Here is a 27971-nt window from a genome sequence, read left to right on the forward strand (position 1 = left end):
ATAAAATTCGCTGTTCTATTTACAAATGAAATTTGTCCGTTAGAGAATTGATACTTAACGTTGGTCACCGTAGTGTTTAATACGATTCGGAGAATTTTCTTTTCAAGAAATAATAAGACAAAAAAAAAAAATTATCTTTCAAGTTGTAGACGAAATTTGTGAAATGGCACCGTCGCAACTGAGGCACATGAATCGGGAAACTCGTAATCGAAATATGTTAGCTCGATCCTTTTTAAATTATACTAGTTTCATCGCCGCCTACAGCTGCAAGAGATGGGTAACACACGATCAAGTAATCTACCAAAATTCAGATCCGTGTAGGGCTGATGCGATAAGTTGTTGACACTTGGCAAACACAGATCGTGATATCTCTACTACTCGTTTCAAAATTAGCGGCGTCACCAACAATCGCCCTCGTCCCAATCTTGTTGTTGTTTTTATTTCCCATTTTGTGTTCAATAAGGTGCATATTTAATTTCATTTTCTTTTCCGAGAACGCTTAATCCTGTCCATACGTTTTATAACAAAACAATGAAATCCGGACTAGAGCAATCGCATAAACATTTATTTTGTAATCAACTGAAAGCGAAAAACTGAAAAACCACATGTTCAAAAGAAAACCGTTACTTGTATATGACCAAAAAAAAAAAAATTAAAATAATAATAATAATAAAAGAGAAAACCAAACTGACAATAGATAACATATTTGGGTAATTTTACATTCAAACAGATTTTTGTTTTTGCTTTTTTCTTTCTTGTTTTGCCCAGAGGTCTTGAATTAAAACACAGCGGAAGCGATATATGGAAGAGGGAAAAATACGGGAGAGTTTTACAAGCACGAGGTAGCAACACTTTCGTCTGGTAAGCCGGAAGAGCAGGAAATGTGTCTATATATTTTATGTTTTTTTATGTGTGTGTGTGTGTGTGTGTGTGTGTACATGACGTTATGGATCATACAGGGCGATATACATTTACATATACGATTAAAAATCAGGTCCAGTCCATTTGGTTTGGTATCGGTTCGTATTTCATTTTTCTCACATGTCTTTCAATTCTTTTTTGTCTTTGTTTCATTTTTTTTTTTTCAAACAGCTTCATTTCAAAGAGTCGTCGTTATGGTTCGGACGCCGACAAACGCAGAAGACGCAGCAACATCGTCCGCATCGGCCGGAATGACCCCATCCTCGTCTTCGTCCCAATTAAGGCCGCTAACAGCGTTCTCCTTCAGGTCCATATGGACCGAGTGCGGATTACGGCCGACCACCAAAGTAATGGCGTCTCCGGCAGCGGCGATCAGGGGGACGGTTAAACAGCAATCGAAATCGTACGTTCGGGTATCATTGACCTAAACATGTTCAAAAAAAAAAATAAATAAATAAATAAATGAATTAGGACAACAATCAAACGATTTAATGAAATCATTTCCTCCCCCCACTTACTTGAAGAATCCTGTCAAACGCTTGAAGTAGACCAGAAATATCAGCCGGCCCTCCTTTACGGATGCGGTTAATGTAAATTCCTCTTTCGTAAAGGCCATCAGACACGCTGAATCCGAAATCTTCGTAAACGGAATCCTTGTGGAGCGTTACCTATAGTGTTTGATAAAAGAAGCTTGAAATGTCCCATACAAATGTTCGTCTTTCGAAAAATAAAATCCTTCATACCTGATGGACTTCCAAATTGGACGGCAATTGAGAGCCGGGAAAGGCTGGTGCTAAACAGTAGATTGGCGAAGTTCGCGAAGTGTTACTGCAGCTATCCGCATCCGGTCGCTGCGGATGAGTGATCTTGCGGTAGTTGCGGGGCAAAGTAGTGCAACGTTGGACCAGCGCCAGGTCGCTCATGCGGATGACGGGCTCCACCGGTTCCGCTTCGCTACCTTGTTGACCTGGCGACGTCCCCGGCGTCGAGTTCGCCGGACTGGGCACAGGGCCATTGACGATGACGTTACACTGAACCTCGAATTGGCCGCTATCGACGCTGGGAGAGCTCAGCATGTCCCAGCTCTGTTCGCGATTGTTATTTTGCCTCCGCCTCACCGTGGCGCTCTCTATCGTTTGAAAAAAAATAAATTGAGCTTTTTCATCGCTTGAAATTTCGAAAACGAAAAATCAAAACGTACCGGCCGTGTAAATCGGCGTGGAATCATTGTGGTTGTTGTTGTTGTTGTTGTTGTTGTTGTTGCACGGTCTATTGGAAGCTCCGCTGACCCAGGACTCGACTGCGCTGTCGATCGACGGCAACGGTGGCAATTTCAAAGGCAGGTAATCCTCCCTTTGCAGCTCTCCACTGTTGAGAACTTCTGGAAATTTCAAAACAAAAATAATAGCCAACGTCCTGGACTTTAAAGATGCGTAACAATGAACTTACTGGCGCCAGATTTGCCGATTTTGAGAGTGACAATGTCACCGGAATTCTGCAAGATCTCGATGGCTTCAGAGAGGAGCTTTCCCTGGAGAGAGCGGCCGTTGATGGCTAAGAGCCGGTCGCCTGCGTGAAGCGCTCCAGTTCTCTCGGCCAGTCCGCCTTCCGTCAGCCCGGAGATGGTGATGGGGTCATCGGGGCTCTCCGTGCCGGAGATGGTTATACCTAAAGGTCCGCCGTGCCGGACGAGCTCGACGGTGTAAACGACGGGCGCTTGTTCGGGCAATTCATCCACCGACTGTTGGCTTTTATGCAATTTCAATCGGATGACTTGCTCGCTTTGCAAGATGGACAGGGCTTCGTCGATGGTTAAAATCTCAACGCGGCTGTTATTGATGGCCAATAATCGATCGCCAGCTTGGACGGAACCCGTCCGATGGGCAACCGATCCAGCTAAAACAGAGCTGACTACTAAACTCCCATCGCTGGCCCTCTGCACTTTGGCATCATCTGATCAACATTCGAATAAAAAATTGTTAACGACGATAATTCATCGCCAATGAATTCAATTAATACAACAAATCAACCTTGGAGACTGATGCCGAACGTGGATGAAGAGCCGGTCGGTTTAATCAGTTTGAGCCAGTAGACGCCGGTGGCCGGAACGACGGAATCGGCCACGTCAAACTCGACGTCGAGCGTCATTCGCGGTTTGGAATCTCTCATGAGTTCCACGACTTCGTCTAAATTCATTCCGGCCGTGCTCTGTTGATTGATGCGCAGGATTCGATCGCCAGGTTGGATGCATCCAGCCCTTTTTTTTTTTTTTAATGATTGAATTCAATTGAAATTTAAATAGAAAAACGTCAATTTGCATTGAATTTAACCTGTCGCAAGGGCTGCTGGATTCGACGTTAATGACGACGGGAGCTTCGTGATCCGGAGCCCGTCCCAAGGCAAGTCCGTAACTACCTCGACAATCGATCTGCAAGGTGACAGTGACCCATTCCGGATGGCTGAGCATCACGCGTCCGTGATTGGCCGAAGGACTGCCCAACGAACAAGAGCCTTTGCTCGATCCCGATTGTCCCGACGAAGCCACAGAGGCCGTTTCCAACCGCGTCGAACAGCTCTCCATCCGCTGGATGCCGGATCTCGATGACTTCGTTCGGCTGCTCAACCGGCTTCGGATCGTGCCGCACTGCGAAGGCCTCGGGCTGGGCGGCGGGAGCAACAACCCTCTGCGACTGCCTTGCTCTCCGCTCCTCCGCTGCATCATTCCGGCCGGAGCGACAATCAATTTGACAACGTCGCCGTTGTAATTGCTGCGCAATAATCGCGTCACTTCCTGCACGTCCACGCCGGCAGATCCGTCCAATCGAACATCGCCCACGGCTAAGATTTGATCACCTGGATGCAGAGCGCCACACCTTTTTTTTTTTGTATAAACGGGGAGAAATTGGATTCAATTTGAACATTCAAATTTTTGAGAAAAAAAAAATCAAACCTTTCGGCGATTGATGCGGAGGTGATGGACTCGATGACAACCCCGCGTTGGTTATTGGTCTTGGCCGTGTTTTCGGCGGCCAGGTTGATGCCCAGGAGAGCTCCGGGTGATTTCTCCACTTCGACGAGGAGCGGGCTGTGGGCGTATTGGCTCCTATCGACTAGAGCGACGTCGTACTCGATGACGGCCGATAACCTGTCAACAAGGCGCAAAACGACGTCAACACGACTATGTTTTTTTGTTTTTTTTTTTATTCACAAGGGAGAAGGGGGGGGGGGGGTTTGGTGGGGAAACGTTTATGTCATTTACTTGTCCGTTTCTCGTATCCATTTTTGCGCTTGTATTAAACTGCATCCGGCCAGCTCTCGTCCGTTGACGGATAGGACGCGATCTCCTATTTGAACAGTTCCGTCCCTGTTTGTTTTTGTTTTTGTTTTTGTTTTTTGTTTTTTTTTTTCAACAGGAAGGAAATGAAAATGAATCAAAATAAGATTAGAAAGAAAAATACAAGTCAATGATTGAATGTTTGAAACGGGCTTCCGTTTTGGCGGGGCGAGAATTGGCAATGCCACGTTTGAAATTCGTGCGCTTTCGAAAAAAAAAAATAAAAAAATAATAATAATAATAATAATAATATTGCTACCTATCAGCCGGGCTGTTTGGCTTGACGTAGGTGATGATAAACGACCGTCCGCTTTTCGTGTTTGACTCGCCGCCGCCAGTAGCGCTGCTGCTGCTGCTGCGCAACGTGATTCCGTAACCATCGCCGCTGCTCCCGCCATCGCGAATCAATCGAACTTCTTTCGTCCGCACGCTAATGGACGCCTGCCTCTGGCTGATGATCGTCGAGCCTAAAAAAAAAAAAAATATTTCAAACAAAAGAACATGAGAAAAACGACAATCAAAAATGAAAAAAAAAGGTTAAATTTTTTTTTAGTGTGACGCAAGAAATGAACGCGGAACAAAGCGGGAGGGATTTACGAGCCGAACGAATAGATTCGTACAGATAAAAGGAAAAACAAAAACAGATAGATAAATAGATAGGACTCGAGAGAGAGAAAATGGAAGCATCCATCATCATCCATCGAAATAAAGAATGCGTTCAGCTTTTGACTGCGTCTGACGCACCGTGAACCGGGCACGGGGTTACACGGAGAGATTCGGGCAAAAGAGAAAGGGGGCCGTTGGATCAGGCGTGTCCGTAAAATAAGCCGACAGGGGACTTAGGGATGCAACGGACATGTAAGTCAAAGAAAGATGGACTCTTGCAGAGGGAAAAAAAAAAAATAAATAAATAAATAAAAAAATAGGAAAACTATAATGTTTTAAAAATTCAAAACGCTGAGTGAGAGACGGAGAAGGAGGGGGGGGGGAGTGAAGTTATATTTCCGTCACAGTTATAACCGAAACACGCGCGCAACGCAGCGACGTGCCTCTATATATACCAAAACACGTTCTTTTTTTTTTTTTTTTTTTTTCGAAAGGGTGTAGGGGGGGGGGGGGCTATTTCAAAGTAAGGGTAGGTGGCGGAGTAGAAGAAGAAGAAGAAGACGGAAACTATTTCAAAACTAAAAGGAAAGAAAAACAAAAAAGAAAGAAAGAATAGGAATAGACAAGAAAATGGCTGTTTTAAGAATAAAGAGAGGATATATATCGACGGTGACGTGCGATGGGAAACACGCCCGGGAGTCGGCCAAGCGCGCAATCGTCGAAGCCGCAACACACAGACACACACACACACACACCAAACGTTCACGTTGTTTTTCTCCTTCTCGCCATTTGCCTTCACGACACTCTTCTTCCATTAGGTTCTTGACTCCCGTTCGCCTTCTTTTTTTTTTTTGCATTCTATTCTTCTTCTAAAAACTATGCGGCATTTTTATTGTTGGGCATTAAACCGTTCGGGATTGCCTGCCGAAGGAGAGAGAGAGAGAGAGAGAGAGAGACAGAGACCAACATCACACGTCTTTGATGGGTCGCCGAGTAATAACATCCCTCCCCCCCCCCCCCCCCCTCCCAAAAAAAAAAAAAAAAACGACGCGTACCGACGTCTTAAAAACAAAACCCATTGCAGCACATCAAAGGGGAAAAAGAAAAAAGGAAATGACAACAACCTCTGCCGTTGAAAAGACAAACGATGGCTCAATGTGTGTCAAGTCATTTTGGCATAACTCAACAGGGGAAAATAAAACAATAATTTTCCAAAAAAACAAAACAAAAGAAAGGCGGAAAAGAGGTAAGAAAGAATAGGCCTAATAATAATGAAATGAAATTCGAAAAGTGAGGAGGGCGTTCGAGTTTTGGAGGGGCTGATTGTAATATATTGACGTGTGTACGGCTGATGTATTGGGTCTAATATATACGTTGAGACTTGTCCCAATTGTATGGGAACATAATGAATTTAGGGCCGCGTTGGCGACACCTCTCCCTGCGTAACCGCAGACGGAAGCGAGCGGCACTTGTGACAAGAGAGACGGATGTGGGCAGGCCTCAGACGGTAGTGGGCGTTTGTGTTTTAGAAGCCACACGGCCTCGTGCAATAACAAGAAACAAAAAATCAAAAGGGCCACATCGACAGCTGAACAAACCTTCAAAGTGGAGGGGGGGGGGTGTTCGATGGTGAAACAATGTCCACGAATAACTAAGAAAAACTTGTTCCGGGTCTAATGTTGTTTTGTTTTTTTTTACATTTGAAAAACAAAAAACAAAAAAAACAAAAATGGGAGTTTTTAAATGGAAAGTATTTCGTAATCGGAGAGACGTGAAACATCGATAAATCACGATTCGACATAAGAAAAAAAAAAAAGAGAAGGGGGGGGGGAGGATATTTAAAAAAAAAAAAAAAAAAAAAAAGAAAATGTGTTGACCACGGAATTTTGTTTGAACAAAATGAAGAAAAATGAATGAATAAATAAAATGTAAAAGAGTGTGAAAGCGACGGCGGGACAGCTCGCCCGAGGGCGGATTGAAGCCCAGCACGTCGTTTGAGTTTTTTCTTTTTCTTTTTGGGCCGGCTGGGAAAGAGATCGTGGGTTTTGCCGGCCCGTCGTCCCCGCATGCAGTCAAGCAACCGTCGTTGATACATGCTGTCTTAACACACACACACACCCCACACCCCACACGCACACAGACACACACACGCTCACACATCAACTGGCACAAACATACAGATAACGACATACCCAATCAAGTCTTAACGATTTGTTTTTTTCCTCTTTTTTCTTTTAAAAAAAAAAAAAAATTTCTTTTTTTAAGTCGCCTAATTTTTTAAAAATCGTTCCCCGCTTTATGCGATGGTGTCCGAAATTCGTGAAATGGAGACGGGCCGCACGACATTTATCGGCAGAATTATATATAGGCCATCCTAAACACACACTTATCGCCTCTGTTTTTCTTTTTTGGGCTTTTTAAAGAAATAAATTCAAATGAAATATAAAAAATGACGTGTTCGTGTCGATCCAGTGATTCCGCACACGCTGTCACAATTAAGGTATGTGCGTGATTAACGAGCGTGACCGTTATATTGTCCCACCCCCATCCACTCATCATTTTCTTGAGTGTGTTCCCCTGTTGGATATTGTTTTATGATTTGTAGCCGGCGGTTTTTCTCGTTCGAAAATGGAAATAAATTCAATGTGTAGTCTTTCTTTTCTTGAAAAAAAAAAATAATAATAATAAATAAATAAATTAAAAGATATAGGGAACATGGCCGAGGCCTGATGCCATCCGATAGGGAAACATGGCCATCAAAGGACAGGCTGTTACGGCCCGGGACGAGAACGGCTTTTTAATCTCTCCTTCGTCTCTTCTATTTTCGTCGCAATACATTTTGATTGTACGAAACTGATTTTCTTCTTCTTCTAAGTTTATTCCTCTTTTAAAAATCCCCCTCCATTTTACTGTGTCCTAATTCGGTACCGTGCCGTAACGAATCACACGCGACATTCACGTACAGCCTCTTACCCCCCTGCGGGAAAACGAGCTATGAATTTTTTTACTTCCATTGACATCTTTTCAAAAAAAAAAAAAAAAAAAAAAAAAAAAAATTATAACGAATACCCCTACTCTCTCTCTCTCCAGTTTTTTTTTTACGACGACCAAGAATCAAAAAGATTTTCGAAAAGGACATCATTTTTTTTTTTTTACGACAATCCCTCTCGTCTTTGAGCCGTTTGCGCGCGTGTTATAAAATACCACTTCAATCTTGATAATCCCTCCTGTATTTGCCTACTGGTCTCGGCCCATACATCCGCGACACACAGATATAAAATGTGCTTTTTTTTTTTAACATAAGGAAACAAAAAACAAAAAAAAAAAAAAAAGAGAAAAATTCAAAAACATCTGTCCGTGAGACCGCGCCTTTTTGGACTGTTGCCTGCGCTATGGGGTTCCAAAGGTCCGCCAAAATAACAGGCCAAATGATACATCAATGTATAAGATATAAGTCGCTCTGTAAGCGCCCGTCGCCTGTGGAATCTCCAATGCAGACAGTAGAGGCGAAAAAGAAGAAGAAAAACACAAGAGCATCGCAATGCAATGCGCTTCCCCCTCCCCCCCCCCCCCCCCCCCCCAGTCTTTTTTATTCCTTGAAAAAAAAAAAAAATAATAAAAAAAAAAGACATTGGAGATGATCCTGGTTTTATCTGGACAAACACAAAAGATATACTGTTGTGTGTGTGTGTGTAAGGCTCACATGCCGCATCACGGCGCCACTCATTCCCCCCCCCCCAAAAAAACTCTTATACACCACGAGCATCCAGCAGAAATGTATCAATGGCCGTTGTGCTCAGAATGCGACCAAGTGGCACCCCGGACTCGCAAGTGTTCCAGCAGGGGGGGGGGGGGGGGGGTAAAGAAGAAGCGGATGAGGGTTGGAAAAAAAGAAAAAGAAGAGGGGAGAGTCAAGTGAGAAACAATAGCTGTCTAACACACGCATATACTTCAAAAAATAAGAGAGAGGGCCCTACTTAAAGCTGAGCCATGTGCAAATGGCGAGCCGCAATTCATTATCCTTCAATTTCCTCTTGCCTTAAAAACAAGGACAAAAAAAATACGTAAGCGGCATTCAAATGAGCTTTTGGAACACACAAGAACTTGAAAATAAAAAAATTTAAAAAAATGTTTTCTACACAACAAAAAGAACTGAACAGCAATTTAGAAGGAAAAGGTGCGAGAGGGTCTAACGCGCACCGGATGTTGTTTCCCAAAAAATGAGTGTGGGGGGGGCGAGAGCGGTACATGGCTTGAATGAAAGAGAGAGAGAGAGAGTCGATCATCCGTAGAGAAATGAACCAAAGATATATAATATTCCCGTCATTATTACAACAACAATGTCCGATGATTTTCTCTTTTTATTTTATAGCTTCACTCTAATCGGATGTTGTAAAAAATAAGGCGTATAAACAAAAGCGTATGCGATTGTTACGTGTCAATAGCTCGTTAAACGAACGCGGATTTCGTGTTGTCGCCTTTGTTTCTTTTCTTCTTGCGAAAAAACTAAATTTAATCATAAAAAACAATGTCGGAATTGAAAGAAAGAGAGAGAGAGAGCGACGAAAAAAGCTCGTTAGGTCTATCTATAGGCGTCGTCGGCCTGGGGCGTTGAACGCGTTCACATCATCACGACAAAAGCCGGTACTGTAACGAAGCATCGTGATTTCCTCTACGTTTTGTTTACACATTACGCGAGAGAGAGGGAAAAAAAAAACATGATGGGGGGGGGGAAGAGAGAAAACGTGTGTGTAAAGTGTGTGTGTGTGTGTGTACCGCGCGCACTCTATATGTGTGTGTGTGTGTGTGTTGTGTATAAAAATATATATAGCGGCTGTTGGACGGGTAGCTCATAATCGACATCCGGCTGACTGATGTTGTTGTTGTTGTTGAAGGACGCGCTGGATGTGTTTGTCGCGGGGCAAATCCGCCAACGGACGATCGAGCCCATCCGCCTTTTATCACCTGAACAACAATAAGCGACGTCAACAACAACAAAAAAAAAAAAAAAAAAAAAAAATATAAAAACACTTTGTCATTGGCCATTTTTGCGCGTGTGTGTCGGCGTTTGCCACACGCGCAAGACCGCAACGCGTTGCGACAGCCGGCTGTGTATAATCATTTTTTTTTTTTTTCCAATGAATTCATAAGAGCGGAATGAAACGGAAACAGTTGTTCGGCACACTTGCGCATCCCTTACGTGTCTGTTTGTGACGTCCAAAAAATAAAATTAAAAAAAAAACTCACAACCATGGAGATGTTCTAATCAATGATAATAGAGAGGCCACCATCGTACACACCCACCATAGAAAGAATTACATAAGAGAATGTAAAGAAAAAAAACAAAGTCGTTCTCAATTTCAAAAATGGCTTTCGAACTTGATCGATGATAGAGATCGATGATTTTCTTTTCTCTCTCACTATATAAAAAAAAAAAAAAAAAAAAAAAAACGTCTGACATGATGAATCACACACCTCACAGCCAAACAGACCAAATAAAAGAGAACGTGCGCGATGGCCGAGCGACCACCCGCCGCCCACGACAGATGGCCGCACTTTGTCTCGAGTGTTGAACGTTCAAAAACGAGCGGGTGAAAGTCGATTTTTTTATTTATTTATTTTTTTTTTTTTGAAATTTTTTTTTAACAACCCTATTGTTATGCGTGAGATTGTGCGAACAACAACCGAATAACAAGTCAAGACGTGTCGTATAATTGGCCGTCCGTCGTTGACCAATGGCTCGTAGCTTAAACGTGAAACGATACACAGAAAGGGAGAAGAAAGATGTGCCCTTTTAAAGAACACGGTACGTGGTATATATAACCGCAGACTTTATTTATTGAGGGAACAACGTAACATCACGAACAACCAAAATGTTGTTCGTATAGATTGGTTTTTCTCTCTCTAAATAATACTGATTAATTCATTCCGGGACACACGGAAATTAACGAACCAGATCTGGTTTCTCATACCCATTGCTTCTTCCTTTTTTTTTTTTTCTTTAAAGCCTTATGCCATTATTTTTTGAAAAACAAAAGGAGGGGAGGGAAGCCGAGCGTGTGTGTGTGTGTGTGTGTGTTTAACAAAAAGGAACTTCTTATTTCTTAATGGGTTTTTCTCCGGTAAAAATGGGCAGGATGAAAAAAAAAAAGACAAAACGAAATGATATTAAATATATACCAAAAAAGATGGTACACTCCAGTGAGGAAGACTTTAAAAAAAAAAAAAAAAAAAAGCCAAAGGAGGTAAGCGATGCCGAACGGAGTGTAGGAGAAGCTCCTCCCGTGTGTGTGTGTGTGAAACGATCGGAAAAGCAAACGTGTGCACGTTTTTTTTCTTGTGTTTCTAACAACGAACCGAGACGCTTTGCGGTTCGCAATGGGGAAATATGACCACCGATTGCATAGCTCCTTCTTTTAAAATTATTACATACCACCAAAAGTACTACACCGCCCCCCCCCCCTTCCTTTCAGTTCCAAACTCCACAAAAAAAAACAAAAAAAACTAAGCGACACTCTTACAACATGTTGGCGGTTTTTTTTTATGTGGATCCCACTTTGTTATTTTCAAACCAGTGCAAAGGTCGCAATTTACAAACAAAATGGCTGAAGATATTTCATTGAGACATCGACTGCCATCGTGAAACGCAGGATAAAGTACGATGGAAATTTTGTTTTATTTTTACCTGGAGAAGATCGTTTGGGTGGCCGGGGTGGTTTGCTGGTATTAAAATAGCTGGACAGGGAATTCTTCAACGAAGTTAACATTTTTTTTTTTTTTATGTGTGCGCTGAGCTTCACGGGCGTCGTTTCTCACCGACCCGGGGAGAAGATCAACGAACACCCGCGTCTGACATGTGGCGTCCCGCCGTGTAAGAACACGGAAAGAAGAAAAAAGAAAAACAACACTACGTTCTGATTACGCGGCGGGCTGCTTTTTGCTGGACAATTTCACATCCCAGATAGGAGAACTAGTTAATAATTTTCAAAAAAGGACACTTTGCTTTTGTTTTTGTTTTTTTCGAGATAAATTCTGGCGAGTTATTAAGAAGACGGCGATTGGAACAGAGTGAAACATTTGCGGGACGGACGGGACCGAATGAAGAAAGTTAAGATAAAAAAAAACAAAAAACAAAAACAAACAAAAAGGCACAAAACGAACCGTCGCGGACCAAGGCTGGCGAGCTACTGACATCAACGAGGCCTGGCCAGCTGAAGGGGATGGGCCAGCAGTGGCGAGAAAGGAGGGGAGACAAAATTTTCGAAAACAAAAAAAAAAAAAAAGACAGGCAATTTTTTTCGACTTTTGCTCTCCCGTTCCTTACGTTGCTGAAGAGCGGCCCCCCCCCCGCTAAAAATGGCGTTATCCCCCTTCCCCCAATAGTAGATTTTTGAATGTGTTATGAGACGAAAAAAAAAAAAAAAAAAAAAATAAAAACAAAGTGGGGGGAAAGGAAACAAAAACTGAAAGAGAGAAGAAGCTCTTGTTAGTTATACTATAAGAACGGATATAGCGGAAGTGGGAGGATAAACTAATAACACATCACTGTGATATGATTGGAATTAAAAATAATCTCAAAAATATTTTGAAAAAAAAACAAAAAAAAAAGAAACGAGAAATGTTTGTCGTCACCCGCGTTTTGCCATCAAAGCGTCGCTATGATGGAAAAGCGCTGACAATAACAGCTGAACTCCTTGGCCTGCTAACTTTGGGATTTCGTTTAGACGTTTCAGCGATTTGATTTATGCAAAAAAAAATAAAATAAAATAAAAAGGAAGGACGGAGGGAAGCGCGTGTTACAAACGAACTAACGCGTCCTCCTTGTTTTGGTGACTCAGTTCACAATGACGTCTGGCGTCGCACCAATCGCTTGCCAATAATATCCTCTAGTCTCTTAAGTAAAAAAAAAAAAATAAATAAATAAATTTACATTAGTAGCAGTTTTCTCTTTATTTTTATTTCTTCCTTTGTGTTCCCCGTTTTTATCTCCTATCTCGGACATCCTTCCTTCCGTCCCCTCTTGTGCGTTTCTATTTTTAAAAAACACAAAAGCCTGGAACGTACATAACATACCGTTTAGGTTGATTGCGGTATATGAAAGACAACCGGTTCCCCTATTTTCTCCGATCATCATCGACGACCGATTCATTTGATTTTCGCGTTCAGCTTTGACTGTTTGCCAAAATAGCCGATGACATTTCTGCTCTCTTTCGTTCCTCATCGTGTTCATCATCGGCATTTTTTTCGATCAATCGCCAAAAAAGAGAAACGAGTGCCAAAAAAGAAAGAAGAATTGCATCGCCCACAGGAAATTGAATTCCAATACGCATTACGTCGCAGTTAAAAGAGCGCTTTACATTTTTATATTTCTTTTTTTTTTTTTTTTATAAAATTGGGTTGGGTGACACCACCCTCACGCTTTCAAGTCGGCGTGTGATATATGGCACGGCGGCATTGCCCTTGTCTTTTTCTTTTCTTTTCTTTTTTTTTTATTTCACGAGAAAATAAAATAAAAAGACGCTTGCAACGTGCGTGAAAATGTCTGTTTAAATTTACCTGCCGCGTGTTGGATAACCAGCCGTTGATGATCGGATTCGATAGCAAACTCTCCATCTGTCGCATTAGAAAAATGAAATCAAAATATTAAATTAGATTCATTTAATAGAAAATAATAATATATATATTTTCAATTTTGTAGACCTCGTTTGGATGGCGGCGCTTCGAGGAGTAGAAGCTGATGGCCGCGATGATGTCCCGATGACGAGGTCGACGCCGTCGACGAGGCGGAAGACAGCGACGACGAGTGCAGCGATGAAAGCGAGGGCGTTGGCGATTCAGACTCGTCTGCAAAACGCATAACAATCGCAATTGTATTATTATTTAAAAAGAAAAAATTGCTAACGACTTCTCACGATTTCTCGATGCCATTTCAATTCGCTAATTGTTTTTTGTTTTTTTTTTGTTTTTTTTTCGGGGTGTGTGAAAAAAACAAACAAAAAAAACAACACAAAAAATCAGCTGACAAATTAAGAACAAAAGAGGAAATAGAAGAAGCGCCACATTGGCTAAGAGCTTTCGTAAACGATATGGCTTTTACTTCAAAATAAAAAAATGAAATCAAATGCCGAAATAGAAAAGAAATATAAAAAAAAAAAAAAAAAACAAGGAAAAACTCTTGAAAGCTTTTCCAATATCCTTTAGGGCGCTTTTCATTTGTTTTTAGCTCGGCCATTTTCAGAGCGGGCATCGTTAGAGCTCAAACACACACACACACACACACACACAAAGAGTGAGAGAAAGGGCAAAATAGAAAAAAACTATGCCGCGTTTCAAAACAAAATTAAATAAAAGTGTACGTTTAAAAAAAAAAAAACTATGGAGGTGTTGGGATAACAGTCGAAGTGTTGCGCCTTTTCGAAATAAAACTAACAGCGGACGCATTCGAAAAAAAAAAAAAAAAAAAAAAAAATGTTATTTAGAAAGGAAGAGGGTTTTGCGTTCTTTTGCCACTCGGCGCTTGTTTTGACTTTTGAGCGGGAATTGAAATTGTTTTCGTTTTCAAAAACTTGGACGGCCAACTTGCCACTGTCAACAACAAAAAAGCGTAGTAGCCTTTAAAAAAGAAAAATGCGCGCGTGTGTGTGTGGGCTTTATTTTCCTATAAAGGGAAAAGAGTTGAATTTCAAGAGTTTTGCATACCGTCGAACGATATCTGCTTGTTGAATAACAAAAATCCCGCATTCCCCTTCTAAATCCTACTCGACTGAACAAATCCTTTCTGAAGCCCGTCTAACGGCTAATTTAATGCCAATTCCTGGTAAAAGTCGGCCCTAATCGTAGCTCACAAAATCTATGCCGGAGAAGTGATGATCCCATGTTGATGACAGCATCCCATTACCCCCCCTCGGCCCTCCACCGTCGATGGATAAAACAGCTGGTGTAGGGTCATGTCGGCTCTCGTCCGTCAATCAAAAAACTGAAATGCCGAGTTTTGTTTTTGAATCAAGAAAGCCTTTTTTACAAGACATCTGCAATTTTTTTTTTTTTTTTTCGTGTACAGTGCAAAACTGGAACACACAGAAAGAGTTGATGTTGTCTTTGTGGAGCTCGTGCGTGGAACGCGTGAGGCGCTGATGACGACAAGGGCTGACAAATTCCCCAACAGCTGCGTAAGGCTACAGAGTTCACTGTGCATACCACTTTCCACTATTATAAGAACGAAAAGAGCTTCTTTGGAAAAATGTCAGTCTCCTTGTTTTTGGAAAGACTTCCGCCTTCTGTCCAGATGCGCAATGTTTTTCGGCGAGGGCTTCCGCTTTTTGGCGAAATGTTTCAAATGCTTTCACAGCGGCCGCATATAACCCTACACTTATCATCCAGAACGACATACTAACCCCAGAATGTTAGGGGGGGCGGGGACTTAAAGTATGTTTTCATTTAATTGAATTCTAAATTTGGATTTTTTTGAAAAATAGTTTAATGTAGACGCACCTTACAAAACAAGTTCTTTTACTTGCATCAAATGTCTACATTTAAAAAGCCAAAACATCAGCTACTGGGGGGTCGTTGATTGCTGGGCCAATGTTTGTTCGTGTGTATATCAAAAGAAAGAATCAAGTGGCCTCCTTCGATGTCTGTTCCACGCTCCCGAAGAGGACATCCGTTTTCAAAAAAAAAAAATGGTCCTCTTTTTTTTCTTCGTCTTCTCCAATCCGTGTGAGTTATTTATACAGCAATATCAATACATATTGCGTAAATATACAAGACCCATTCGAAAAAAAAATACCAACAAGGATCACAACAGAGAAAGAAGAAGCTTCGAAGCAAATGCGCATAAGTCACGAACTCACAGCAGTTATCGATGACTTGACGACGAGACGCACATGCTCGACATTCATCGTCCAAAACCAGTCCCTTTTTTTTTTTTTTTTTTTTTTTGAAAGTAGAATGTACTTAAAAACGAAAAAAGCTTTTAGTTATAGAAAATGTATTTTTTTTTTTAACCCTCGGCAAGCTTTTTTTTTTTTTTTTAAAAAAAAGGGGAAAACAAAATTTTGGAACATTGCATTGAGCATGTTAAGAATAAAATGAGATGTTGGGGCTGGCCCTATATTTTATTTTCTGAATTTTTGTACAGGGCCAACTGTTTTTTTCACGGTAAGCTCTGCTCCGTCTAGCGTCTGTTTTATAGTGCGTTCCATTCTCCCCCTCCCCCCCCCCCCTTTTGGTGTATATACACTTTTTTTTTTTTTTTTTTTCTCTTTAACCCTAACTGTTGGTCGTGTTTTTTTATTTTCTTCTGAAATGCCGTGCTCCAAACAAGATCATCTGGATTTCCTCTTTTCTAAAACAATCTGATCTTTTTTAAACGTTAGGGGGGGGGGGGGCGAAGTAGAAAAAAAAAAAACCTGGTGGGGCGAAAAGAGCTGCGCCCAGTAGAGACAAAACAGAATAATAATAAAAAGTTTAAATTTAGCAAAAGATAAGGGAAAAAAAAAAAAAAAAAATACCTTACGTTGTTATGATGTAATTTTTTAGTACCCTACGTTAGAAAAAAAAAAAAAAAAGGGTTTCAACCGCTGTGCAACTGTTTTTCGTCCATATAAATAAATAGAATTTTTTTCTTTTTTCCTTTAGAGTGTTCCAAAAAAAAAAAAAAAAAAAAATGTAATGGAAAATGTTTTGCGCACATGTGAGAAATGAGTACGAGTGACACGGCCCGCCTTCTGTTCGCGCTGACTTTGGCTTGGGACTTTTGCGAAAACGAATACGCCAAAAAAGGCCGGACCTTTTTTGAGCCGAAACGACGGGCTGATGATGGATCGTTAACCCCATTCTTGTTTTTATTTTTGAAATGGAGAAAAAGTAACGCCAGCACGTGTGGGTGGCTTTTGTGTTGTTAGATTTTCTTTAAAGAGAACCGTCAGACAAAAATCTTTGACCCAGTAGGGGTAGGAAACAACAGAGGCCTTACTTGTTTGTTATGTATTCTCGTCCCTTAACAAATGCCTTCCCGTTCTTTTTTACGTACTGTACATATACACTGAATTTTCTATACGATATAATTGGGTCTTTTGAGTGTGGGCAAAGAGGAAGAAGAAGAAAAAAAAAAAAAAAAAAAACAGCGGGATGAAATAAACCGGTGCCCAAAAGGTTTGACTTTAACTTCCTTCCTTTTCTTTTTTTAAAATAAATGCCGGAACTGGTGGGGACACACACGGGCACACAAGAAAACGCGGGCAAAAACGAAACTGTGGAGGGTTGACACGATGAAGAGAGTCTCGATTGATTTACAAGCGCTTATTATAACTCGCTGCATGTCTCTCTTTAGGAATTCGTTTCAACTTCTCAAAATGAAATTGCTGTAGGGAGGAAACAAACAAACGAAAAAGAAAAGAATGAAACGTGCTTTTCGAGTGGCCATTTCGAAAAAATAAAGCAAAAGAAAAAATAAAATTAAAAATGTAAAAAAAAAAAAAAAAAAAAAAGAAGAAAAAACTACGAGAGGCTTTGAATGTGATAGAAAACATCCAAAGACATAACCCCTTTAGAAGCCAAAGAAAGTCTTTTAAGATCCAGCCAAGAGTCGAGTTGGAAGGCACGTTTTCCCCCCACATCGTTCACAAGGCTTTCTCGTGACGACGCAATCGGTGGGGTGATGTATAACTCACGAAAAAGAAAGAAGAAGAAGACGTCTATCTTCTGGATTTGATCTTTGTGTGTGTCGCTATGCGATGGCCCGCGGATTGCTGTTTGTTTTGTTCCGGTTATGATGCATCATCGCGAGCAGACGCCCCCTAAACGTACACCGAGACAAGCAAAAAAAAAAAAAAGACCCGACAATTCTTTGTTTTTTTTGTTTTTTTTTCTATTTTATTAAATATATTTGAGTCGATTTTAAAAAGGAGGAGGTATGGGATTGCAGTTGTTCTTTGACATTTTCATTTCCAAAGAAAAAAAAAAAAGAGTACGACGAAGAAGAGGAGGATCATCCGGCGCCAGGGCTATCACGATGACAAGGCGAAAAAGAAAAAACGTTCACGAAAAAAAAAAAAAAAAAAATGTGTCTAATGTAATGGCGGGAATAAGAAAAGAAAGCCCCCCCCCCCCCTCCCTCCCGTCAGATCCTGTATAGTCCTTTAGGTTTTATGTATTTTTATATACTTGCACACAAGAATTTTTATTTATTCTTATGCATGTATATAGGTAAGAAGAAGAGTATATATACCCAATGGGTCGTGACACGCCAGTTTGGCATGGAAAAAAAAAAATCCTCGTGACTTATCTGCTTTTGACTTTCTATATTTATTGTAAACTGCGTATAGATGTGTTGTGTACGAGTACACGTCGTTCATTTTTTTTTTTTTAAGTCTTTCGTTACAAGAGACACATTCACACAATTGGCTGGCTGATTGGGACGGCTATTGCGTTTCTTTCTTCAATAACCCAAAAATGGTGTTGAAAACGCTCATTTTTTATTTTCTTTTTTTTTTGAAGGCTCTACTCGACAAGAAGTAGAACCAATTGCGTCTGTCAGCGTAGTTGATGTATTTCAAAGGACGAAGGCCTCGTTGCGAAGATAAGAGGACGGTACGGGAAGATCTTATTCATTCCGTCCGAGTGGCCTTTTTTCTTATTGCCGCGCACATCATCCGGTTGTTCCGTTAAAGAAATCGACATTCGATCGCAAAGCTTTTTTCTTTTTACTTTCAAAATCCGTCGCAGTTGAAATTGAGTCATTGAAACTGTAACCGGCTTTCTGTGACCAAATTGAATTTTTATAAAAAAAAAAAAAAAAAAAAAAAAAAAAAAAAAAAAAAGGGGATGCGATACTGGAGAAGTGGCGACACGCATTCCAGAAATGATGTGGAAGTCGATGACCCCGATAATTAAAAGAAAAAAAAGAAAAAAAAGATACTACATAAATAAAAACGAGTGAACTTCTTGTTTATAAATGCCGAATGTAACGATGATGGTCTACCGAATTGACATAACCTCTCCCTCCTATTTCGCTTGTGTATCTTCCATATTTCCCCGAGTGATATTTTGACCGACAGCATTCCGTACAACGATGATGGATGGCAACTGTTTTGAATAGCCTAAACGTAATGATACGAAGAATTTCTCAACGCTTCAATTTGTCGACTCGCAGTTCCCCTCCCTCCCCCCTACCTTTTTTTTTTTTTTTTTGAAAAATGTGGGAACGTGTTTACTTTTCTCATTTAATCTGATGGCTACCATAAAAATGAAACGATTTCAATTTGCTGCGCGTCCAGATGACGTTCCTCATGTTCTTAAACAAAACGAAAATGCGCATCTCGTATATAATTTATTACAGAGTTACGGTAGGTCAAAAGTCCGTACCCGAATCGTGACACGAAAAAATGCCGCCCGAAAAAAAAAAAAAAAAAATCGCGGCATCATCAACGTCAACATGAGTTGTGAGTTGCTAGCCATGGAACATCGCCTATTTCTTTTATTATTATTTTTTTTTTTTTATCTATATTTAAAAGATCTCAAAAACTACTTCATTCTTTCACATGATTACGCCGAGCTGTATTTCTCCCGAATGCTATCTCTCATTGATATTTATTATAATCCGCCTCAAATAAAATATAACGAAAAAAAAAAAATAAAAAATAAAGAAACAAAACGTATTGTATAGTTAACAACAATAATAATGTTTCTTTTTCTTTTTTTTTTTTTTTTTTTTCCGACTGGACGTCGGATGGGGGGGGGGGGATCAGTCTGATTTAGAACGGACTGAAAGACGAGGTTGGGTGCGGGCCAGCTGCTGCAACACGCCCAGCGACAAATCCCACTGATTGTAACGGCTCGGTAACTGCGCAAACTCGGCGGGAAGTTTGAAATCGCGGCAGGTTTGCTGATAGATGGGCCGGATGATGTCCAGCACGCCGTGATCCAGCGTCGGGAAGAGATGGTGGAGGACGTGGTTGCCGTACATGGTCAGCTCGGCTAGTAGGACACCATCGACGTCGTTGCGGTCGCGGACGGCGTCAAGCTGGCCGAGACCCCAGTCGCTGCCGTACTGGAACGGTCCGTCTCCCGCGTGGTACATGTCCGGATGATGGTGGGCAGCGATGACTCCGACTATGGCGAACAGATAGCTGCTCGTTCCGTGTATGACCAACCACAGTTTAACAGCTTGAACGAACGGGCAGCCCACGAACCAAATGATGAGCAGTTGGACCAAAGGCAACAAGTTCTCCGGACGCAAACGCTGCTGACCGATGGCGATCGTAACGATCCGTTTGAAAGCTTCAATGAAGAAGAACAGGTAGGACACGGTGAGGATAACCAAGGGGATCAAGTAGCGCTGCGCCAACGATTTCGAATAGACACGAAAGTCGACGTAAGGCTCGAAATCCGATAGCTCAAAATCCCACAAAGTGTTTGTGTAACCGTGATGACTGATGGCGTGGGTTATGCGCCATTCGTAAGACGATAACAAGCCGAGATCCCAGCAGTACATGCGCCAATTGTCCTTCTTGTGGTAGAAATTGTGAGAGCAATTGATATTGAGCATTAAGGCAGTGCCAGCTAACATGGCAACAACGTACGACTGCGTCCAGGCAGTCGCAATCAGCAGCGTGAAGAAGGTGACGAGGATGCGATCCTGGACGATGGTGATTCGTTTGTGTGCCGCCTCTTTCTCTTGGCGGCTCACTTTGGTGGAAAGATGTTGATGGACGCGTTTCTTGAGCGTCATGTAGAAGCCGTCAGCTTCGAACGTGTAGGGCGAATTGCGAGGACCCACGGCCGGCCGGACGTGATACTTGGCCAGGACGGTGCGAACGTGAGGACTCAAGTGGGAATATTCGAAAGCTTCGGTGATGTCCATGCCACGCGTCACTTCCAGCCATTGACGGCCGCCTGGGTGGATCTTAATGAACTCTGACAGATCGTAAAGCTGATCGCCGACGCGCCACAGATGGCCGTACCCATCGTCAGCCACCCGGCCAAGTAACCACTGAGCTGCTGTTTTGAGTGGATGGTCACGTAATGTGGGATATTTGCGAAATCCGTCTTTCGAGTAAGGGTTTTCCGTGGCTGGTTGTTTGAATCCCATTTTTGTTGTGTTTCTAATCGAAGACAGTGTAACACAAAATGATGTCTCGAAGGGGGGAGTGATTAGTAAAATACCAACTGGGAGTCCGACAGGAATTACACTGACCGAACTTTTGAGGCAAGGGTGGGTGCCAGTAGATCTTGTTGGCCAATGATAAATGGGAAAAGCAAATAAAAAACAAGTTCTAATCACCGAAAACGTTTCTCGTGCGCTCTTCGTTTGTTTGTACAGTAGAGTTTGTTTTGCTTTATGATTGTGCGTTTTCTCGATTATTTTCACCTAAAGACTAACGACATCTAGCGGTGAGTTGAACTACTTGATGCAAGAAAGCCGACGTTCAGGCCGCAAATTTAAAGAAATGAAAAACAAGAATGGAATTACGCTTTTTTTTTTCCCTTGGTCAAGTGCCCACTTTTAGAGATGTCCATTCACTAGTTTCACTCCTTTTTTTTTTTTTTTTTTTTCCAATGACATGAAAAATGCAACTACGTTAGCACAGCGGCGGGCTGTTCAAGATCGTCAATCCTCATGACGTCCGCGACACAATGTTGGCAAAAAGCCTCTTCTTCTTTTGGGAGGCGTTCAAATGGGCTCGCGTAACGAACACAACTCACGCAGAGACACTTGATCGAGTGCTCGTCTCAAATGCACAAGACATGCAATTCCTTACTGATGAAAGACTATTGATTTGTTTTGTTTTGTTTTCGCCAATGATCCTGTTTTTTTCTTTTTTAGCAGTTCAGAAAGAAAAAGAAAACGAGAGCGAAACGAAAGTCAAAACGCACTTGTTTGTGTTTGCTTAGCTTTGAATTCAGCTTGCAACGCGCTCCCGATAACCAAAACGGAAAACGAAGACCCTTATTACGATGCGTAACACGACACACCCCAAGAGAGTCTCCCCGGATCGAGTGGGAACGAGCGACGTCAACGTTTCCAAGCCGTACAAAGTCGACTAAAAAGAAACTTATCCAACTCGCAAACATTAATACGGTACATCAAGAAAAAAAACAAAAAACAGACTGCATTTGAAAAACTAGCTTAGGTGCCTTGCGGCTATGAAAGACCGCTATGTTTTTTTTGGTTTTCTAAAATGTACCACAAAAACTTTCTTTTGCCTTCCAATTTCGGGGAAATCCAAGTCCCCTAGGTACAACACCATTCGTCCCAAAAATCCTCATTCCATTTGCAACCACGGAACAAGAGAAAAGTACTCACAAAGTGAGTGCGATGGCGAAAATAAGAGGAGCTCCATCAAGGTCTTTCGCTCTAGCCTCCAAAGGTCGAACAATAACACGAGTTGGGAAGCCGGTTGACCGTGTAACAAGAACGATGTCAGTATCCTCGTAATACTCGTTTACAGTTTAAACCCGCACACACACAGAAGGAGGGGGGGGGCGTGATTAGTAGGCAAAACGTATAACGGTAAATGCATTTCACTTGGCCGTCTAATCGAGAACAGGTTGGAAGGGCGAAGGAAACACTCTCGCAAATGCGAGAGGCGATCACGTGAGGATCACGTCTGCCCAGACAAAGACGAGTACTCTATAAGGACGTTAAAAAAAAAAAAAAAAGAACCCAAAATTGTTTGTTAATCAATGGCGTACGTGAGACACAGCTGTGAGCAACCCAACAAGAATTTCTTCTTTTTTTTTTCAGACTGCCAACGATCACAACGAAATCTAACGGACCGCAAACCGACTGTGTCTGCGTAACTTGCGGCCATCGACATCCTTCCATCTCAATCTTGTCTACCTTGTTTACGTAACCTCAATTATCAATAATAAAACAACAAGAATTTGCAAATTGTCTTCCACATTATTCTACTTGATTTATCTCGTGAGGTATATAGGACGTGATGTCTGTTTCACCCAACGTGTACAACGTTTTGACTGTACACTTCATCGCGTTCAGACGCAATTACCCGCTCACGCAGTTCGCTATTCCCAGCGTCTTCTATCCTCCCCCCACGCCCACCCTCTTTCTCTACCGACTGGCGTAACTCTTGTGTCTCGCATCGGCTCATTATTCATCGAGTTTCAGTAACACGAAACAGTTTCCTTTGCGTCTTTTCACTCTCTCTCTCTCTCTCGCTCTTCTTTTGGAATAAAACAAAATTCTCAACGTGAGAAAAAAACAAACAAAACAACGGAGCGTCTGCTTCCATTCTCACGAAAACGTGTCGGAACTATAACCGCAAAATACGGAAGCTAGACTTCCTTCGTCATCCCCCGACGGATCACCTCGTTTGACTGCCGATGGAAAAAGGCTAGACACACACCGTCGGAAAAAAAAAAAAAAGGGGGAAGCGATGACGGACGGTCTCGTTTCTTCCATGCCGACCTTCCGCTGCCATTTTATCAACACGCTCGTTGGCCGCTCTTGTCCCTCCCCGCTCCTCGCCCGCCCCATCGTTCCGTTTTGTCACAGAGGGCTAAAAAGAAAAGCCTTAGTAGGCCTTATCTCTATTTTGCGTGACTTGTGCGCGCCGCGGCTGGCACCAAAACTCTCCAACCGTCCGGCCAGAAAGAATAACACATTTGCCGCGTCTTTCAACTGTCGCCCGTCTTTCTTTTCAAAACTCGGGGCGCGGTGACGTGATTTCGAACCCGCTGTTAAAATTCGAAAACCCCTGGCGCACGACACGCTAAATCAACAAAACAAAACAAAAAAAAAAAAAAAAAGAAGAAGAAAAAATGAAACTAAACGGGTGTCACAACCGAAATGACGCGGCCACCCGTCGTGCAACATATTTTTGAACGCTTGTCACATTCGACGAGCTTTGAGAGTTGGAGAAAGAAAAAAAAGCAAACAAAAACAAAACAAATGAATATAAGCCTCACTTCCCCTTTAAAAAAAGGATAAAGAATTGGTTTGTTTGTTGTTCCGGTCACCCGATCTGTCAACGAGCCGAGATCCCGTTTCCACACACACACACCGGAGGCCCTTGCAATCGTCATCTAAATGACCGGCGGTGTGTGTGTGTGTGTGTGTGTGTGTGTAAAATATTAGAGAAAGGAGGTCTAAACGAAAAACCCCACTTGGAAGATGAATGGGAAACTGTTTGCTTGTCGCCCCATGTGCTGCTGCTCCTTATGATTGTTATGATTATGATGATACATGACGAGCCAGCACTGCTATTCACTCTCTTATTTTTTATATAGTCATAAACGGACAGCAGCTTGTTTGGTTTTTTTTTGTTTTTTTTTCCTCATTGTTTATCAGTATATGGCTTGTTATACATGCGCCTAATATATACTTCTCTTGCGTGTAGATTTAATGTGTATATCCTTTTTTTTCCCACCCAAATATGACTAGCCCTGGAGTAGTAGTATAACCTTCCCCCCTCCAAGTTTGGGGCTCTTTGTTATACTAGATTTTTTTTTTAACCACATCGTATAAGTCCAAGTCTGGACCTTTTCCTTTATTTTTTTTTTTTATTATGATTTTGTATGAAGAAGGAAGGTCCATAAAACAGAAAATAATATACATATATTGTTTTATTTCTTGATTTTGGTAGTTATAGTTTTGCAGGTTTCCAATCCATTAGCTGTGATGACTTGTGTTTCCATTTACGGCATTTTTGGTTGTTTCAAAAATGATTTTCGTTTAACGCAAAAAAAAATGGAATGTGATGGATGATTCAATTGGATGAAACTCGACCGTCGTGAGGTGCTTGTCTCGCTTGCGCGCCCGCGGATACATGCCAAATAAACATATTTTGAAGAGAAAAAAAAAAAAAGGCCTAATCCGGCGTGACGGAGCCCGTTTCAAAGCGGATGTGACAGCTTCTCTTTCTCTCCCTCCCTTTTTTTTTTTTTTTTTTGGAAAACCCCCCCAGCTGCGTGCTTTAGCATTCACATTCTCATTATTGCATAGGTTTATTTTTTCAAATAGTATAGTTATAGGTACACTGTGTCCGACACACTGGCAAAAGCTCCACACCCTGAGTGGATATTATTTAGCTTCGCGTCGAAAACGTTCCGTACATGTCGTGTATATTATCAAAACTTTTAATGCCTTTGACCAACAAAATTTTCTCTTTCAAAAATGATTTTTTTTTTTTTTTTTATCTGCGCTCGTTAGCCAAAGAAAATCACCGGAAAAGATTGCAGGAAAAAAAAAAAAAAAGAAACAAAACACAGGTGATGAAGTTCTTATTGTGGGGGGGGGGGGGGCGCGCTCGATGGAGAAAAACCGAACGAAAAGACGCACCGCAAGGGCTAGAATAGCTGCGGCTCTATGCCAATGCTATGAAATCAAAAAGAAAAGCACACACGTATTTAAGACTAGCGCTGTTCTAACACTCGTTTGAAGTGCGGCAGCTGGTCGCAGCCCGTAGCACCGCCAGCGATTTATATACTAAAGCTTCAAAAATAAAAAAGAAAAGAGGCAGAAAAGAATAGACGGAACGAGCCAAAACAAAGGGCATATACCGGAAGTCATCAAGGGGAACAAAACACAAAAAAAAAAAAAGAGAAGGGAGAAAAAAAAAAAAAAAAAATAGCGAAACAGCCAAAATCAACAATGAACCGAACTGCGTTTCCCTCTTGTAGTCTATACACGTTGACTGGATAACGACAGCATTGGAACAACATCACGTTCACACACACACACAACGCGCGTTCGGTACAGACACGGATATTGGAATCACTTCCGTGCTTTGCGCGCAACTATAACGCCGAGCTTTTTTTTGTAATTCAAACGGACCCCAAATGATTTTCAAGGCTCTTTCTGACAATAGTTATTCCCAGCAGGTGAGCAGTCGAATTATCAATTCTCTTTTGTTGTTGTTATTTTTTATGATTATTATTATTATATTATGATAGGGGACAAAAAAAAAAAAATAATAATAATAACAAAAATCCTGGGTTTTCTTTTTTTTTTTTTTCGTTTGATGGGGGAAAAACATCAACAAGCCACGGACCGACTGCTGTTTAGTTTCATCTTTCACATCAGTCGAATATTTCTTTTTTTTTTTTTCGTCTTCTTCTTCTTCTTCACTCTGCGCTTCACAAAACTCCCAGTCACCAACTTCAAAAATCTTGTTGCAGGCTCGATGTGCGAAGAGAAAAAAAAAAGGGAAGAAAAACGGCTGTTGACGCATACCACCCTGCTGCTGTGCTCTCCGTTTTGCCTAATGGAGCAGCAAAAGAGCAGCAGTTCTCTTCATGGCCCGTCTATTTACCACCGGCCCGTTTTTTTTTTCTCTCTCTTCTTCCCCACCGTTCAAGAAAAAAAAAGCATAGCATATAAAGACTAAAGAGTGTATATAGAATATAGCTCACTGAAGCCCCTTTAAAACGCCATTTTCAAGAGGTTATGTATAGGCCTTCAACAGTCAGTTCAACAGCAGAAACCTGCTAGAGAAAAAAAAAAAAGGGGGGGGGGGGAAAGACCCTCTTTAACCGCCGTTTAGAAACGTTCGATTCGAGAGGAAGTTGAAACGGATGGAAAGCGCAACAGTTTTGACTTTCGGTAGCTCTTTTTTTTTTTTTTTTTTTTTGTTTTCAAACACACACACGAGAAAAAGGAAGGCTAGCTAATCGCACAGGAACACGCAGCCGCTATGTGTCTACGTGTAGAGAGATAAGCGGCGGAAAATTTCGGTTTAAAGGAAGGACATCAAAAATGAAAATCTGTTTGTCTTTTGATTTAAACGTCCTCTCCCCCATCCCCTTTTTTTTTTTTCGGTAGCAAGCCCCGGAATGCTGTGGCTGCTGCACTTGCGTTCTTCTTGAGTGACGCGACTAACACAAAGGTCGTCATCTTGAAATAAGAGATGGAAACAAAAAAAAAAAACGGATATTTCGGAGAAAATGTAAAACGAACGTCTTTAGCGTTTCAGATTTATTGTGATTGGCTGTGTGCAGTTGAAGAGGGGGGGGGGGGAATGAAAGTAGACAATCAAGTTCTATAAGGGAAAAAAGAGGAGGAAGCTACGCCACGTCTTTCGGTGTTGTCTAATCAGTCGGCCAAAGCATGGGAGTCGTTGAAAATAAAAACAAAGCGAGTGCTTTTCGTTTTTTTTTTTTTTTTTTTTTTCTTTTAAAAATAGTTTTCGGAAACGTGTGTGAGACGAGGAAGCACAGGAAAAAAAAAAAAAAAAAGACCGGGGAAAAGGAAACAAGAGAGACGATAGAAAAGAAGAATAACGACAAGCAAGAAAAGAAAAAGAAGAGAGGACATGACACGACTCTCCTTCGCGCTCCAAAGAAATTTGTCAGCCATCAACGTAAATAAAGAGATCGTACATTCGAATGATGTACACGGACGAGCACACGTTCGTCCAGCTCCCAATTGCGTCCCATTGGAAATGCAGCACATCAACGTCCTATTTGATTACCGAAACAAGACACACAGAATCCCTACCAATCTAAATATACCTGACGTGCCGCTTGTGTAACATCTACGTAAATACATCGATCTTGACACATTGAAAAAGAACGAAAAAAAAAAAAAAAAATGAGGAAGTCACACGAGCAAAAGAAACTCACCACGAGGAGACAAGCTGATCGATTGTAGGGCTTTTAACCATTTCATGGTTGCGCGTGGTAATTCCGAAACGGCAGCACCTCCCGTTCTCAACGTATCAAAACGATTCCCTTTTGTTGTTTGTTCACTGACGGCTGATATCAGAGTTCATTGTCGAAAATCCCCTAAAAATTTGTGTTTCCTATTTTTACTTTCACAGCGCGCGTGTGTGTGTGCCACTCTTTATTTTTTACTTTTCCAAACACTGCGTCAAACAGAGCGTGATGATGAACGTTAGCTCCCGCGCTAAGCTGAGGAGCGACTGCCAGAGCCACGGCAGCGGATCGCTAAAGAGTCCCGCGAGAGAGTCCCAGACCCAGCCCTCCTCTCTCTCTCTCTCTCTCTCTCTCTCTGTCAATATATAAAAGAGTAGCAAACGAAACGGAATGAGAGAGAGAGAGAGAGAGAGAGAAAGGAAATAGAGAGACAGTTCCCAAAAAGCTATGCTTCTAATGCTGGGCCAACTGCATACACGTTTTTTTTCTTTTG

General features: G+C 41.7%; 3 protein-coding genes across 5 annotated transcripts in view; all 3 read right to left on the reverse strand.

Moving 5' to 3' along the window:
- Positions 1-615: 615 nt before the first annotated feature.
- On the reverse strand, positions 616-27665 carry LOC130695525 (glutamate receptor-interacting protein 2-like). 2 transcript variants are annotated; one of them, XM_057518672.2, is made up of 13 exons: positions 27446-27665; positions 13562-13705; positions 13418-13474; positions 4515-4722; positions 4181-4285; positions 3872-4066; positions 3252-3794; positions 2952-3178; positions 2371-2874; positions 2123-2302; positions 1665-2050; positions 1440-1589; positions 616-1345 (listed from the first exon to the last, which is right to left on the reverse strand). In XM_057518672.2, the coding sequence occupies exons 1-13, from the start codon at positions 27489-27491 to the stop codon at positions 1100-1102; spliced, it is 2991 nt and encodes a 996-aa protein (XP_057374655.1). In that variant the 5' UTR covers positions 27492-27665; the 3' UTR covers positions 616-1099. The 2 variants fall into 2 exon arrangements, with proteins under 2 accessions (XP_057374655.1, XP_059352102.1); XM_059496119.1 differs by lacking the exons at positions 13418-13474; positions 13562-13705; positions 27446-27665 and adding an exon at positions 11547-12031 and having other exon boundaries at positions 617-1345.
- Positions 9684-27971, reverse strand: part of LOC130695621 (uncharacterized) — a 75091-nt gene continuing 56803 nt past the window's right edge. For both annotated transcript variants that reach the window (XM_057518782.2, XM_057518783.2), the window contains exon 7: positions 9684-9695. The gene's annotated coding sequence lies outside the window, so the exon portion shown is untranslated. The remainder of the gene's footprint in view (positions 9696-27971) is intronic.
- On the reverse strand, positions 19424-21869 carry LOC130695633 (cytochrome b5-related protein-like). The gene has a single exon (XM_057518800.2). The coding sequence runs from the start codon at positions 20949-20951 to the stop codon at positions 19605-19607; it is 1347 nt and encodes a 448-aa protein (XP_057374783.1). The 5' UTR covers positions 20952-21869; the 3' UTR covers positions 19424-19604.

Source organism: Daphnia carinata, chromosome 7, assembly GCF_022539665.2.
Source record: "Daphnia carinata strain CSIRO-1 chromosome 7, CSIRO_AGI_Dcar_HiC_V3, whole genome shotgun sequence".
NCBI lineage: Eukaryota > Metazoa > Arthropoda > Branchiopoda > Diplostraca > Daphniidae > Daphnia > Daphnia carinata.